This window comes from Salvia miltiorrhiza, chromosome 3, assembly GCF_028751815.1.
Source record: "Salvia miltiorrhiza cultivar Shanhuang (shh) chromosome 3, IMPLAD_Smil_shh, whole genome shotgun sequence".
In the NCBI taxonomy this organism is placed as follows: Eukaryota; Viridiplantae; Streptophyta; class Magnoliopsida; order Lamiales; family Lamiaceae; genus Salvia; species Salvia miltiorrhiza.
This window is the reverse complement of record NC_080389.1, coordinates 2,578,592-2,594,027: the sequence shown is the minus strand read 5'-3', so window position 1 is coordinate 2,594,027 and position 15,436 is coordinate 2,578,592. Positions and strand designations below refer to the sequence as shown.

The window sequence follows — 15,436 nt, the reverse complement described above, 5'->3', positions numbered from 1 at the left end:
GGAAAAAAAGAAAGAGTAAGTTATTTGGGGGACGTCCCAAAATGGAAAAAGTGGAAGTTATTTCAGGGACGGAGGGAATATATAATTTATTTTTGATAAATTTTATAATCATAATAAAATGAGACTCGTATTTCACTCACACCATATTTAACTATTTTATTAAAATCTATGTCGTTTAGAAGTATATACATTTTAAGTACTTGTAGGCAGGGGCAGATACAGGAATTTACATTAGGAGGCTGAATTTGTTGAACTACGACGTCTGAAAATATTTACACGGGGGTTCAGAGCAAATTTTTTTGAGCATTCCATACACTTTGTTTCATGCATTTTTTTTAACAATTACTTAATAAAATAGATAATTGTTCGCAATTCAATTAATTCAAACATCAAGTAGATTGAAAACATATAAAGACATACTTTTATGCATTTAAAAAAATTAACTATAGAATTGACTCAAATTTAACATTAAAAATTAACTAAGAAAGAAAAAAATTAACTTTAGAAATTGACTCAAATATAACATTAAAAATTAACTAAGAAAGAAAAAATGATAAAAATAGCATAAATGTAACAAATCAATGTGTTAAGGAATTAATATTGATAGTTGAATACCATAAACAATGTATTGCTATAGTTTTTCTTGTATTTCTTATTTATATACACATATATATAGATATTAAATTAAATAAAATATATATAGTGGACGTCGTTTTCCACCAAATAATTCATGCAGAATTATCAAGAACTAATTAGTACACCGATAAGCAGGGTCGATCCCACAGAGAGCAGATAAAACCATTCAATTCCCTAAAATCTATAAAATTGGTGTAGCCACCACACCTTAAATTGGGAGAAAATATTAATTAAATTAAGAAAACAAAATTAATCAAATAAAAGACTCTAGAAAAATATCAATAGAAAGGTAATTCGTCTCAAATAAATCCACACTAACTCAAAGCTCTGATCATCGACGCAATAATTAATTAATCCCTGAAAAATTCGAACTCTGCCGCTTCTTGAATAATCCGCCAATCTCCAAACAAGAAGAGTTAAAACAATTAAAATTCTCCTAATCAAACTAAGCTATACGTAAGTGCTAGAAAAGTAAAGAATCAAATGTTGTAAAAGTAAAAACTAAAAGTCAACCTAATTCTAATTATATATTAAAAGTGGCGGCTAGGTCATTAGACTTAAACTAAGGGAATTAACTCCCACAATTCACAAATAGCCGCCTACTTCAAATTGGGCTGCCAAAATTCGAATAAAAAGGCCCAATTACATAACTAATCAAAAGTTTAAAGTTTAATTAAAAGGTAATTTTAAATATAGCCCCTAATTTTATCATTATAGCCTCTGATTTAAAAAAATAATAAAAATAATTATAATTATACCATTTTATCCCTATAGCCCCCATTTAAAATATGTAATAAGTTATAAGTTTATAAAAAACTAATCTGGAATAATACGTACACTCTTTTCACTGATAAATCATATAACCCCCACCTCCCTCATCTCTCATCCCACAAGATGTCGCAGCTCATAATCAATTCATGAGTCATTGCCATCAGATCCAAAACTATGCCTTAATGGTGATTGATCAGAACTCTGCATCTGCACATTCTTATGGAGGTTTTTGTCACCCTTTTGACATTTTATCCACCATCTATATTTTGTGGGGCTTTTGAGATCTGACCAGTGGCAGAAAATTTATTCGCCGTTGAATTTTCTTTACAATATTTAGAATCTCCATCCTCATTCACTATCCCATCTTCATAAAAAAAAATGTAAGTTTCGTCCCTTTACCTCATATAAAACACACTATGTAACACACAAAAGTAAAATTAAGCATAATATGACATAGATATCACTTGTTTGGGTGCGAGCACAGTGAGGACAGATAATCCACTACCACCAACTCTGATGAAGTGAATGCGCCCCTTCTCTCCAAAACCCCGCGATTCGAAATCGACCTCACTTATGCAGTGGGGAGAATTAGCAGAGGTCGCGATTTTGGCGAGGAGATTTTCGAAAGGGAGATGCAGATGAGACAATGTGCCATTCCTTTCCAGCCGCGGAATGCCGCACCTGAAATGCAGACAAGTTTGATACAACTTCTCGTTAATGGATTCCTCTTTTCTGATTTTGGAGTTTGAGTTGATCAATTATTAATTTATGTAATAGGTTTTAAATGGGGGTTGTAAGAGTATAATAGTTAAATCATCATTATTTTTATTATTTTAAAAATTGAGGGGTTATAGTGAGAAAATTGGAGGCTATATTTAAAATTGCCCTAATTAAAATCCAACCAAATATTCCAAGCCCAAATCGTCTTCCATCCACAAGAGTCATCCAACTTTATCAATCTCCATGCAATACTCGATTAATTACCATGCAAAATTCGATCAACGTCCACTTCTTCCATCCACAAGTTCCATATGCAATTGGATAGGTAACTTTTCAGGGGGCTCAACGCTCTAGGGGGGTCGAGTTCAAGGACCAATCTGCACCTTTGCCCTAAAAAGAAAGCCATGTAGAAGAAGAAAAAGAGAAATATTGAAAATTAATCACTCAAATTAGTATTCCCACAATTCAATTCCTCATCACATCAAACTACCCCCATTTCACAATGGATTTCCTAGAGAATGACAAAGAGCATATTTTATTCATTTTAATTTTTTTGTTTAAATATTTATAAATTTAAACGACTTCAGGTAGTAAGCTAGGTATCACTATACGAGTTTGGGAATAAGACAAGTAATAAAATTATTTTTTAATCAGATATGAGATGAGTGCGATTATATAAATTCTAAACACTACAAAAAAAAAGCAGAGATTATCGACGGCAGAATGCCGTCGGTAATAAAAATTAATCATGCTTAATATAATTTAAAATTAATCATGCTTCATATAATTTATTTATAAACTAAGCCAATTAAAAATTAATTAACTAGATGTAACAAATAAATCTATTTAGTTAACATAAATACATAAATAAATTCATCAATAATTAAATAAATAAATAAATAAGAGAAGTGTACGATGGTAGTTTTCGGCGGGGTGTCGTGAAGAAGACGGCGAAACGGGGTCGTCGAACTACAAGGAAGAATATAAGTGAAAATTAAATAATTATATATATAATTAAAATGAGATAGATCTAGAGAGAGAGAGAGAGAGAGAGAGAGTTACCTGGGCACGGCGGCGGCGGGTGGCGACCGGAGAAGGAGAAGCAGCAGCAGAAGGGGAGAGCGAGGGGGGGAGGGTCTGTGTGCGGCGCAAAACTGAAAAAAGAAGGGCTCCGCGTGCCCTATTATTAATTCATTACCGACGGCAATTGATGTCGCTAATTAGCGACGGTAAAACGCCGTCGTTAACTGTATAAAATTAAACATATAATGCGTATAATAAAATTATCGGCGGCGTCGCCGTCGCTAATTGTCGTCGCTATTTACACGTTTTTTTGTAGTGAAACATGCTTCGTAAATTGTATAATTTCCTAATTTATGAAATTAGATGACATGAGTTTTAAGAAATGTTTAGTTGATAGTGTGTTGAATAGAGAAAGCTATCGACCACTTTTGAATTGTGGAGTTATTATTTGTAGAGAAAGGTATCAGCCACTTTTATTATTTATACTACGTATTGTTAATATTTACTTTGCAATGTTTTAATTTTCAATAAGACAGATAATCAATAATTGTAACAACTTATATTTGACTTTTTAGATATTTATAGGCTTAAATGAGTTTGAGAAAAATTAGCGGATATTACTATACGTGTTTTGACGAGAACTGGTAGTAAAAACACTTTTGACTTGGGTTTGCGACATAACTGATAGATAAATTCTAAAAAGATTTCGTATAATGTATAATTTCTACATTCATTATAAATTAATTTTTTATGCTATTTATTATAAATGTATACTTTGTAATGTCTAGAAACAGACATATTGATGGTAAACTTTTATTGAGTTGGATAATCAATAACTATAACATTCTATATTATTTATTTAGATATTTTATAAAATTTAAATGTGTTCGGATAATTAATGGATATTACTATATATGTTTGGAAAGAGAGTTACTCTCTTTCATATGTTTTTCAGTTTGGACGGACGAATAATTAAAATTACTTTTAAATCGGGTTTGGCACGAGTAAAAATGTATAATTTTTAAATGAGTGTATAAATTATATAGTTTTTATTATTCATACTATTTATTGTTTACACATACATATAGATGTTCAGGATCCATATTTATTTTTTGCAGAAGACTTCACTAATTGTATAATCTAAATAAAATATTATCTACATGCTTACATGAAATTTTCTCTATTTAAATTTTTTTTACTTTTTATTATTTATTGTTAATGTTTATTTTGAAATGTTATGAGTTTTTATTGAGAGAGATAACTAATTATTGTAACAATTTATATTTGATTATTTAGATATTCAATAAATTTAAGCATATTCGGGTAATTAACATATATTATTATTATGAATTTAAAATGAGAATGAATAATAAAATAATTTTTAATTGAGTTTAAAACAAATACGAGTATATAAACAAAATTCATAATTTGCATATTGTATAATTATCAAATTTATACTTCAAATTATTAATAAAATTTATGTATAATAATTAATACCCGTCGAATTTCGACGGGCAACAAACTAGTTCTAATATATATCATGAATTATACTCCTACTTACCTTTCATTTGCAAAAAATTGATTCTTTTTTTTAAAAATACCCTAGCTAGATAATGAATTATCATGTAATAAACTAAATATAAACAATAAAAATTAGTTATATACCCTAACTGGACGAAATAAACCAAAAAAAATTACATAAAAATTAAAAATACCTAAAACATCATATTACTCCATCGTTAAAATCACATAATTAAAATTCTAGTCTAGACCACGACGCCTAAGCACGTCGGCGACCATGGACGTGTGCAATGCCCTTTGTGCGTCCGTCATGTGCGTCGTATCCGCGTTCAGGAACTGCATATCAAGCTCCCTCTCCCTGATATCGTTCCTCCGCTGGTACTGGGCGGTGAATGCCCTCATCTGCTGGTCGGACCTGTCCAACCTCTCCACTATTTCCGGTGGAGGCTCCGAGCTCGTATGCGACGCTGCTGCCTTCCCTTTCCCCTTTGCAGCCTTCGTCGCCGCGTTGCCAATGGGCCGGGAAGAAGAGATCTCCTCGCCCGACGCCGAGGTGGTGAAGCCGCCCTCTTCCGTAGTCTTTGTCCTCTTGGAGGCATGCACGTCTCCAACGAGGTACATCGACTTGAACTTGGGATTGTTCAGGAGAACTTTCCACGCGTTCCAGAAATTGAAGGAGGCCCTTTGTGGGCTTCGAGCCTTGAAGAGGATTTGGGCCTTGTCACGAAGCATATCATCCGAATGACCGGAGGGCCAATTGTTGCGCGTCTCCACCCAAATAGCTTCCCAGAGACGCACATCCGCGCTCACCCGGGACCAGTGGCCTTGAAGTTGCTTGATCTTAAGGTCGACGCCGATGATGGGGTTCACACGTGCGCGGATCCGGCCCCAATACGCCTCCCCCTTCTGATCCGTCCCACGGATGGCGTCGTTGGTCTCCTCCGCCCAAACTTGGACGATGAGATCCGTATGCTCGGGAAGATAAGTATGACGGATCCTTACTTCCTTGTCGTGCTTGATTTTGGTGGCCAGTTCCTTCCTCCGGCCGCCCTTCTTTGGGGTTTTTTAAAGAGGAGAAGAAGAAAAAAAAAATTGGAAATGGTCGGTCAAAGCACGCATATCGAGGCAAAGCAGTCAAAATTCGAATTTAAATTCGAATTTATCTATTTTTTTAATTAGGGCGCGTGCATTACACGCGCCTTCCCTCTCCCCCCCCTTCGAGCATACTCGAAGACTCGAGTATTGCTCGAGTACCGCCGCCCCGCAACGCACCTACTCGAAGGCAACGCCTTACTCGAGTAGTTACTCGAGTAAGGCGTTGCCGGTGCTCTTATATACCCTAACTGGACGAAATAAAACCTTGGTGAATAATATAATATTTTTTAAACAAATTACTAATATTGTAAACCAAGTGGAGTAAATTAGATCTTAAGTTGACTTCTCCTAAATAATTGTGTTGAGCTCATATTAACCAATTAGAACCATTAATGGTGTCCGCGTGGACCCACCAAGAGTAAAATCATACTACAAAGACTTGCTTTTGGGGTCTTCGTTGAAGCTTCAAACGCGCTATAAATACGCAGGAGATGGAGTTATTAAATTTGGTGGTTGGTTACATAGAATTTGAGATTGAAGGTAGCATAGCATAGTGGGAAAATGGCGGAGGCAGCAGTGACATTCCTACTGGATAACGTGCAGAAGCTGCTGGTGGAGCAGATGCATCTGATATCGGGGGCGGAGAAGGAGCTGAAGCAGCTGCAGATCGAGCTGGAGCTGATGAACGCCTTCTTGATGGAGTATGCCGACAAGCGGGAGAAGGGTCGGGTCTTCATACAGTTCGAGAGGCAGATCAGGGAGGCCGTCTACGAGGCCGAGGACATCCTCGACGCCTGCCTCACCCAAAAGGCCCAATCCGGCGCCACCACCATTCGCAACTTCATGCATCTTGATGAATTGGCCAAGAAGGTGAACGAGCTTAGGCTGCAGCTCCAGCCTATATTTGATCGTGCCATTAAGGGCTTGAACGAACTCCCCATCGCCCATCCATCTGCTGCGACCCCCGATGACAATAAATTCAAAAAGGTATGCTCAACTGATTTCATTATATATATATAGTAGTCCATTCCTTGAGAGTTTGTAACGTGATGCAGACACAATTGTTGAGAGAAGACAATGTAGTGGGTTTCGCAGACGAGGAAGCCACTCTGATGAAATACTTGAAGGAAAAAACAGAGCAGCTCGACGTGATCTCCATCGTGGGAATGCCCGGCCTCGGCAAGACCACTCTCGCCTGGAAAATCTACCGCGACCCCAAAATCCAATTCGAGTTCCCCACCCTGATTTGGGTGTACGTCTCTCAAGAGCTGAACGTGAGAGAGGTGTTCCTCACCATCCTCAAGCACTTCACCCGCGAAGACATGTCCGGCAAGGGGGAATTGGAGCTGACCCAGCTGGTCCGCTCCCATCTCGACAAGGGAAGATTCCTGCTCTTCATGGACGACGTGTGGAGCGTCGAGGACTGGCGACGGATCGAGGCCGCCCTGCCCAAGAGCAACAAATTAGGCAAGGTGGTGATAACGAGCCGTCACATGGGCGTCGCCACGCAGACGAACCGCAGCAGGGAGCCCCACAAGCTGCGGTTCATGACCTTCGAGGAGAGCTGGGAGCTCCTGCAGTTAGAGGTGTTTGGTAAGAACAATCCCAGCCCCAAGGAGCTCGAGGGGCTGGGAATGCACATAGCCAGGCAGTGCGGCGGCGTGCCGCTTGCCGTGGTGGTGATCGGAGGAACCCTCGTCGAGAAATGCGACAACAAGAGAGATTGGGAGAAGATCTCCGATAGCGTGAGTATCTACGTGCAGGATGATAAGCGCACCGAAAGCATCATCTCCCTCAGCTACAACAACCTCCCTCATCACCTGAGGGATTGCTTCCTGTACCTCGGGATGTTTCCCGAGGATACGGAGATCAGCGCGTGGAAGCTCACGCGCCTGTGGATCGCCGAGGGATTCATACAGCAGACGAGGGGGCGGAGCCTGGAGGAGGTCGCCGAGGACAGCCTCGACGACCTCGTGGCCCGGAACTTGGTCATGGTCGAGAGGGCTAAGGCCAACGGCGACGTCAAGACATGCCGCGTCCACGACATGATCCGGGAGTTCTGCCAGAACGAGGCGTCGTTCGCGAATAAGAATCTGTTCCAGGAGGTGAAGAAGAGGCGCCACGGCGTGTTCGACCCGGCCGTCACGGAGATCGTCAAGCGCCGCCGCCTCTGCATCTATGTAGTGACCCGCTCTTTTATAAATATTAAATCCAGTAATGAGTGTTTATTTATGTTCATCAGTAAATGAAACCAGATATTATTCTGATATGAATTCAGCTTATGATCCTGAATTTATATTGTTTAAGCAGTCAATGATATTATTTCAGAGTTATAACTGACTTAGCAAAGTCACGTTATTATTTTTAAGCGAGATGGAATTAGATTTTATTTTTATTCAAGTCGTGGATTATTTCTGACTCGTGAGTTAATTAAATCTGCGGATTTAATTTAAATATTAGAAAAACAAACGAATTAAATCTACGGATTTAATTTAGATTCATTTTATAACTTATCGATTTTAGCGAGATATCACATGTCGAAATCGAGAATTATTTAAATAAATAGTACAAGTAGATACGAGCACGTGATCCATCTTACAGTTACCGAATCACCGAGACAGAGAAAATACATCAATAATTCTCCTCTACATTTTTTTTTATCCTTTCTTTTTCTTCTCTTTTTCTTTCCATTAATTTTGTTTCCCACCACTTTCACCACTTTTCTACACCACTATGCTTTGTTTTCCATTACCATCATTGCCACAATAATTCTTCCACTTACTCCCTCCATGTCCTTTAACATTTCAGTCAGTAAACTCCCTTCACCCATTTCCTTTGACACTAGAAACCAGAAAATTTGAAGGAAAGAAATAGAATTGTAAAACTGCTGCCAACTTCAAAGGAGGTAAGTTTTGGCTAAATTTTCCCCATTCCTCCTTTATTCACCTGCATTTATTAAAACAACAGCACCTTCAAATTCATTTCAGTTATTTCACACTTCATTCGATTCAACAACAAGCAATCAATTCGATCACATTCGAGGTATTTACTGAGCTCAATATGCTATGTCCTATAATGCATATTATCCATCCAAGTATGATCAGTATACACATGAAAATAGGCTCCACAGTTTAATAAGAAAGGATACACCCTAGCTCGTGATCGGACAATTTTAGCTATGACATCCTCACACTGTTAAATGTTAGCACTGACTTTTCTCACTCAACTGAATCAATATGCATACTCCTCGACACCAATCGCGTAAACGAAAACAAACGAGACTAGAGAACTTAGCTTTAGATTGAGTGGTAGTGGACTGTCGGAGCTCTGCGACTCACGGCGACGGCGGCTCCGGGAAAGGAGGCTGCCGGACTCTTGCTGCTAACAGCAGCGGCTGGCGGCGGCACTCCCAAGCGGCGACGTCCGGCGATAGAACTCCAGGCCGCGACCCGGCGAAACAGCAGCTGTAGTTGGTGGCGTGGCTCGAACCTTCGACTCCGGAGATAGTAGCAACAGCGGACCCCTGCTCGGCGGAAATTGAGTACAGCGGCGGGTGCTCGCGGATCTCCAGAGATGTCGCGACGGCGGCAAGTTTGCTTCGCCGGAGAAGAAGTTATAGCTGCAGCGGCGTCGGGGCTCAGAAAATCAACGGAGGCGGCGTAAATCTAGAAGGTAGCCGACGACGCAGCAATAGGCAACCGTGAGCAGGCCTCTGCTTTGCCACAGATGAAAGGACGACTGAATCGGGACCGGAACGACTCGGAGAAGGCGGCCGAGACCAGAACGCGGCGACGATTTCCAGAAGTCTAGGGCACGATTGTGGGCTCTGTCGGAGGAGAGAAGGAGACGACGTTGCCAGCCATTCGCCGGTTGCTCAGTGACGGTCGCCGGATTCCAGAGCGGCCGACGACGGCGCTCCCCAGCAGGCCGCGACTCCGGCATATCAGCAGCAGTCGGCGGCGACACCAGGAGACGCAGCAGCCCCTCCAAACGGCAGCGCCTGGTTCGAGTTTTGAGAGAGGAAAAGGATCGTGAAGCTGAGAACGGCGGCCGATCGTCGGATTCACAGCAGGAGCGGCGGTGGAGCTCACGAGGCAGCCATGAATTGAGAGAGGGAGAGAGCTCGATTGGATCTTGAGCAAGAGAGAGAGAGATGTGCGTCTATATGTGTGTGTGCGTGAATTGTGAGGAAATAGGGAGAGAGAACCGAGAGTTGTTGGGAGAGAAAGAGAGTTGGGCTCTCAAATTTTACATGGTTGGGCCTTGTTTTTTTTCAGTTGGGCCGGAAATATTTAGTTTTGGACCTCTTCATTTATTTTACATGGGCTTTTAATTATTTTGGGCACATATTTTGGGCCGAATTAAATCATCTGGGCCGTGTTATTTCTTTATTTTGGGCCGAGTCTTGGGCCGATTTTAATTATTGTAATTGGGCCTCTGATTTATTTATATGGGCCGATTTTAATTATTTTAATTGGGCCTCTGAGTTTATTTATATGGGCCGATTTTAATTGATTTGGGCTAAATTATTTTTGGGTCCTTATTTATTTGTTGGGCCTTATTTATTTTACTTAGATGGGCCTTTATTAAATTATTTCATTGGGCCGAATTTATTTAAATTGAAGCCCATCTATTTTATTGGGCTGTTATATTATCTTCGTTGGGCCTCGTTTGATTTATTTAATTGAGCCCAGCTAATCAAATTATTTATTGGGCCAAGATTTATTTAATTAATTGAGCCGATAAGTTATTTCAATTAGGCCTCTCATGTTAATTATTCAAGCCCACTTCTATTTAATTAATTATTAGACTGCCTTATGTTAAGCCTCTTAATTATTTAATCTTATAACATTATTTATTCCTATTTATTAAGCCCGATTAATTTATGAGGTTATTCAGCGAATAAGCCGAATTAGTTATTTCTTAGTAACGACCAATAAAGATGGATTTATTTAATCAGTGGATTATAACATCCTGAAGAGAACGGATTAATTTTAGTTAATTATCCGGCTTCATGAGACGAGACGTAGCTTTTGTTTAAATTCGATAGCCTGGATTAACAATAGAAATTCCCTGATTATTATCTTAGAATAATAGTTCATGCATACGAGGTTCATGCATAGTTAAATTATGCATTCTCATTTAATTGAGAATTTTCCCTCGATTTAAAGTCTTACATTATATTCTCGTAATAAAGGTCAAGCACGAGATTAATAATCGGTCAAGGAGCTACTGTATCACAAAAAGTTTCTATCAGGTGGGCATTACTTTCATATATATCAAATGAGTTTAAATATTACGTTCAAGCAAGTTATTTCATGATTAAATTAATTGAAGTTATTTCATGATTAAATTAATTGAAGTTATTTCCAATATTGTCTTGCCATAAAATATTTAAATTTCAGTATGATATCTATCTGATGTGACTTTTATCATGTAATCGAATTCGGGTCTTGAGCAGTTGATAGCTATCCTGCCAGGGCTAGTGTACACCAGTGACCGTGAGTCATCTAGCGGGTTGGCCGGTCAAGTGACCGTGAGAGGTGGCCACCTCTCCGGCACAAAGTTCCAGATATGATAGATTACAAGAGAACTTAGACTGCAGTCGAACTTTAAGAATCACAAATGAATTTAGTAAGCTTGGGCCTTTTAGCGAAAAACTCCCTTGCTGTACTGTTTAATTATGGCATGACAATTTACAGTTTTGAAGCATGTATTTTATACTTAGGCATACGTGCCCACTGAGTACTTTTGTACTCAAGCCCTGCATATATTTCTAAATGTGCAGGTTGAGTAGCTGCCGATGGTGATGAAGTGACGAGCGGGATTCTTTTGTCTTATTATGTATTAATGAACTCTAGGGTTACATGTCTTCATACATGTAATCAGAATCATATTCCGCTGCGTACTCAGAAGTTTTATGTTTATTTGGCTAAGTCAGAGATATCTGAACTTACTAGTTATTTGAGTCTATACGACTAAACTTCTATTATATTATAAATATCTCTTTTGTTAAATGATGAAATGCGATCCTTCCTTGTTTGATTATCCCCTTTCTACCCCGCTTCTAATCACCCTCCATTAGTCACGATTTCCCCGGCTTAATTATCCTTAATTAGGTCCGGTCGTGACAGAGTGGTATCAGAGCAGTTCATTTGCTCTGAACCCTAGAGTTAATAAATTTTTCTAGTATGATCACTAGTATGAAAGAGTCAGTCGGCAAAAGCTCAGCACTTCATCACATCGCTATGCTCAACAGAAAGGAATGCAACAGAAAGTTTTGAATGTTGAAGTTTATATTTCGCCTTGATGCAGATGTTGATTTTACTTATGCCTTTTTATGGAGATGTTACTCAATGAACTTAGATGCGCTAAGGATGCATGATCACTGTTATGAACACAACAATAGAAGGAATTTAGCAAGAACATTTTTGCTTTTCTCTGTAAATTGAGGCGATGAGTAAGTTACAAAGTTAGTGAACCAGACGAGAAATCAACAAACAAAATACAATGGGGAGTAAAGAAAAGTGTCACACACGAGATAGTGACACGGGCATAGATCTTCGTTCGGATTATTCACGCGAGGCGGATACCGAATCAACTATTGCCTTAATCAGAGTATGGTGGGAACACTTTTCATAGTAATAAGAATACCCTACATAGTTTGGAAACTGCAACATAGCGGAGTTATCTCTTTTCAAAAACCTAGTTAGTACTAGTTGCAGCATATTTAAGACTTCACGAATTATATTCGAGTCTAGTGTTAGGCTATTATGATTATAATACCGTGGTTTGAATTTCGAGACCTCAAGTAGAATTATTACCTTACTATTATAGATATGTTTGAACCCTATTGTTTTTGCCACCTATTTTGATATTCGTGAGTTTGATTATGCGACCTTCATGTATAGATGGCAAGGATGCGCTTTACCAGACGACGGCCGTTGCGTCGAGATGCTAGTCCGGATGCTATCAGGAACTCATATTTTACTTATCGCCAATGCCACGGTGATGACTTAGGCCAATTCTTGGCCGGCTTCCATCGACACTGGGTCGCTGCAAGAGACCATGGGATATCGGACTATGACGGAATGGAGCGGCTAATGGATTTGCTGCCATCAGAATGGCAGGGATGGGCGAGGATGATTTCCGCTCACTACATCACTCGTTCTGGCAGGTCCTATGACTTGCATTATGACTTCTCTGGATTTACTGCTGAGATCCAGGCACAATTCACTCGTTGGGGAAATGCTCCTCGAGGGCCGTATATACGCCCGGGAGACCTTGCTCGAGTCGGAATGCCTTCGCCCGACGAACTACTGGACCCACTTCCGGAGCCGACTCCACCAGCAGCCCCTATCTTAAGACAACCCAGGAGGCACGACGCTGAGGCAGGCTCCTCTAGGCCTCAAGCCTACAGAGATTTTCCACCTGGCACGGGTTCAGTGCCATTAGTCTGTGAGCCACCATTGTCATCGAGGCAGTTGAGCAAGGCAGAGATAGCAGCCGCTATGGCCGACGTTGACAGAGTCTTAGCCGATACCATTGATTTCCTCAATAAGGGAAAAGCCCCGGCCATGGACGACCGCCCAACTCTTCGAGTCACCTTGAAGATGATTCGCTCAGCCATCATTGGCCAGGCAGCAGGTGAAGGAGGGGGTGAGTCGCACCCATCTGGCGGAGAAACAGATGAAGACCCAGAGGAAGATCCGGATGAGGATCCAGAGGAAGACAGCCATGCCCCGACCCAGGGATCTTGTACCCGATCTTCTTAGACCGGTTTATATATATATATATATCTAATAGGATGATATTTAAATATTCCAGAAACATAGATTGTTTTAATGCTCTTTGTATGCCATATGCCGGCATAGTCTTTGGACTAGTATTAGTACGGATACGCGAAACCTTGGGGCGTTCTGTGATTGAGTACTTTTTGTAATGGCTTCGCTGGATAGCCAGTTCATCATGTGTGGTACTTACATAGATCTTTGAACCTAGATTTTTATGATGATGTAAAGTCCTCATTGAGGCAATTTTCCCTATGTTATATATGGTGATCTTATTGGTTTTTCGCAGCAAGTCGTTCCGCTATGTTTTATTTATATATTCGTTTAAGTTTTAGCAAGAGCAGAACTCGATGAGTTAAAGAGTAACTATAGAAATGATAGTATGGCCTTATTGTTTTTTTTTTAATGCGCTGACAACTTGTGTTTAACCCAATAGAATGCCGCCAAAACGAGGACGACCAAGAGGAGGGGGCAGGATTCCCCGAAATGAAAGAAGAGACCCAGAAACAGTGCCAGAACCAGAACCCGAAATAGTTCAACCACCTGTTCAGCCAGAACGACGGATTGAAGAATTATTTTTGCGACAGAACCCACCTACCTTCAACGGGACAGGAGACCCGGCAGAAGCTGAAACTTGGGTTCGCGCTATTGAACGCATTTTCAACTTCCTGCGTTGCACCGACCAAGAACGCCTGACTTGTATGTCCTTTCAGTTGACTGGGTCAGCTGATTTCTGGTGGGAAGCAAGGATGAAAACAATGACAGCAGAGCAGTTAGAAAATCTGACCTGGGAACAATTCAAAGCCGGTATATATGACAAGTATATACCCAAGAGCTACCGCAAGAAGAAGGAAGCTGAATTTTACAATCTAAAGCAAGGGAAGATGTCGGTAACTCAATATGACAGGATGTTCTGCGATATGTCTAGATATGCGCCGGAACAAGTTGACACAGATGATAAGATGGCTGAAAAGTTTTGTGCCGGACTGAGGCACGAGATTAGGATGGCTTTGGCAAGCCATGGAGGATTGTCTTACACTGAGTCGCTCAGTCGAGCGTTAGACATTGAGGCAGCCATGCCAGGAGAAAGACTTGCAATTGTACCTGCGCCAGCACCTCCACATGATCAAAATCATAATCAGAATTTTAAAGGAAAAAGGAGATGGGACAACAGTAACCCGAACCAAGGCGAGAAGAAGCCATGGCAGGGACGGGTCTTCCAGTCACAGGGCTATGGAGGCCAGAGTGCACCGAAACAGATGGGAAATAACCAACAGAGGGCCCCACATTGCCCCAAATGTAACAAAAATCATGTGGGAATCTGTAAGGCCGGCAGTGATAGTTGCTATATCTGCAACCAGAAGGGGCACTATGCAAACCGGTGCCCGAATAAGCAACATGGAACGAGTTCAAGGCCAAACCCACCTATCCAGGCTCCGCATCTGCGAGCAATCCAAGCTTTGCCGCAACCATACCCAAGGCAGCAACCACAGTATCAGCAGCCACAGCAGCACCAACAGCTACAATACCAACCACAACCTCAACAACCGTATCAGCAACAGGCCCGCCAACAACAGCAGCGACAACAGAAACAACATGAAAAACCTCGTCATGCTAGAGCCTATGCTATGAGGCAGAAGCAGCCCGAGAACAACCAGGGAAACCTGGCAGGTATGGGCATGCTACTCAATACTCCTGTTGTACTTCTATTTGATACGGGCGCATCGCATACTTTCATTTCAAGTACATGTGTTGATACATTAAAACTTAAAATGGAAAGAGCTGACCAGGAGTTGAGTATATCATCACCTATAGGAGGGATGACGACAGTAGATCATGTGTGCTTGAACCTAGAACTGAACATAGGGTCACACAAGATT

The 15,436-nt window shown here is 40.5% G+C and overlaps 1 protein-coding gene across 1 annotated transcript; it reads left to right on the top strand.

Annotated features, from left to right (window-relative positions):
- Positions 1–6,270: 6,270 nt before the first annotated feature.
- On the top strand, positions 6,271–8,341 carry LOC131015773 (putative late blight resistance protein homolog R1A-10). Its single transcript, XM_057944197.1, has 3 exons — positions 6,271–6,753; positions 6,822–7,946; positions 8,333–8,341. Exons 1-3 carry the CDS (start codon positions 6,328–6,330, stop codon positions 8,339–8,341), a joined length of 1,560 nt encoding a protein of 519 aa, XP_057800180.1. The 5' UTR covers positions 6,271–6,327.
- The last annotated feature ends 7,095 nt before the right edge of the window (positions 8,342–15,436 follow it).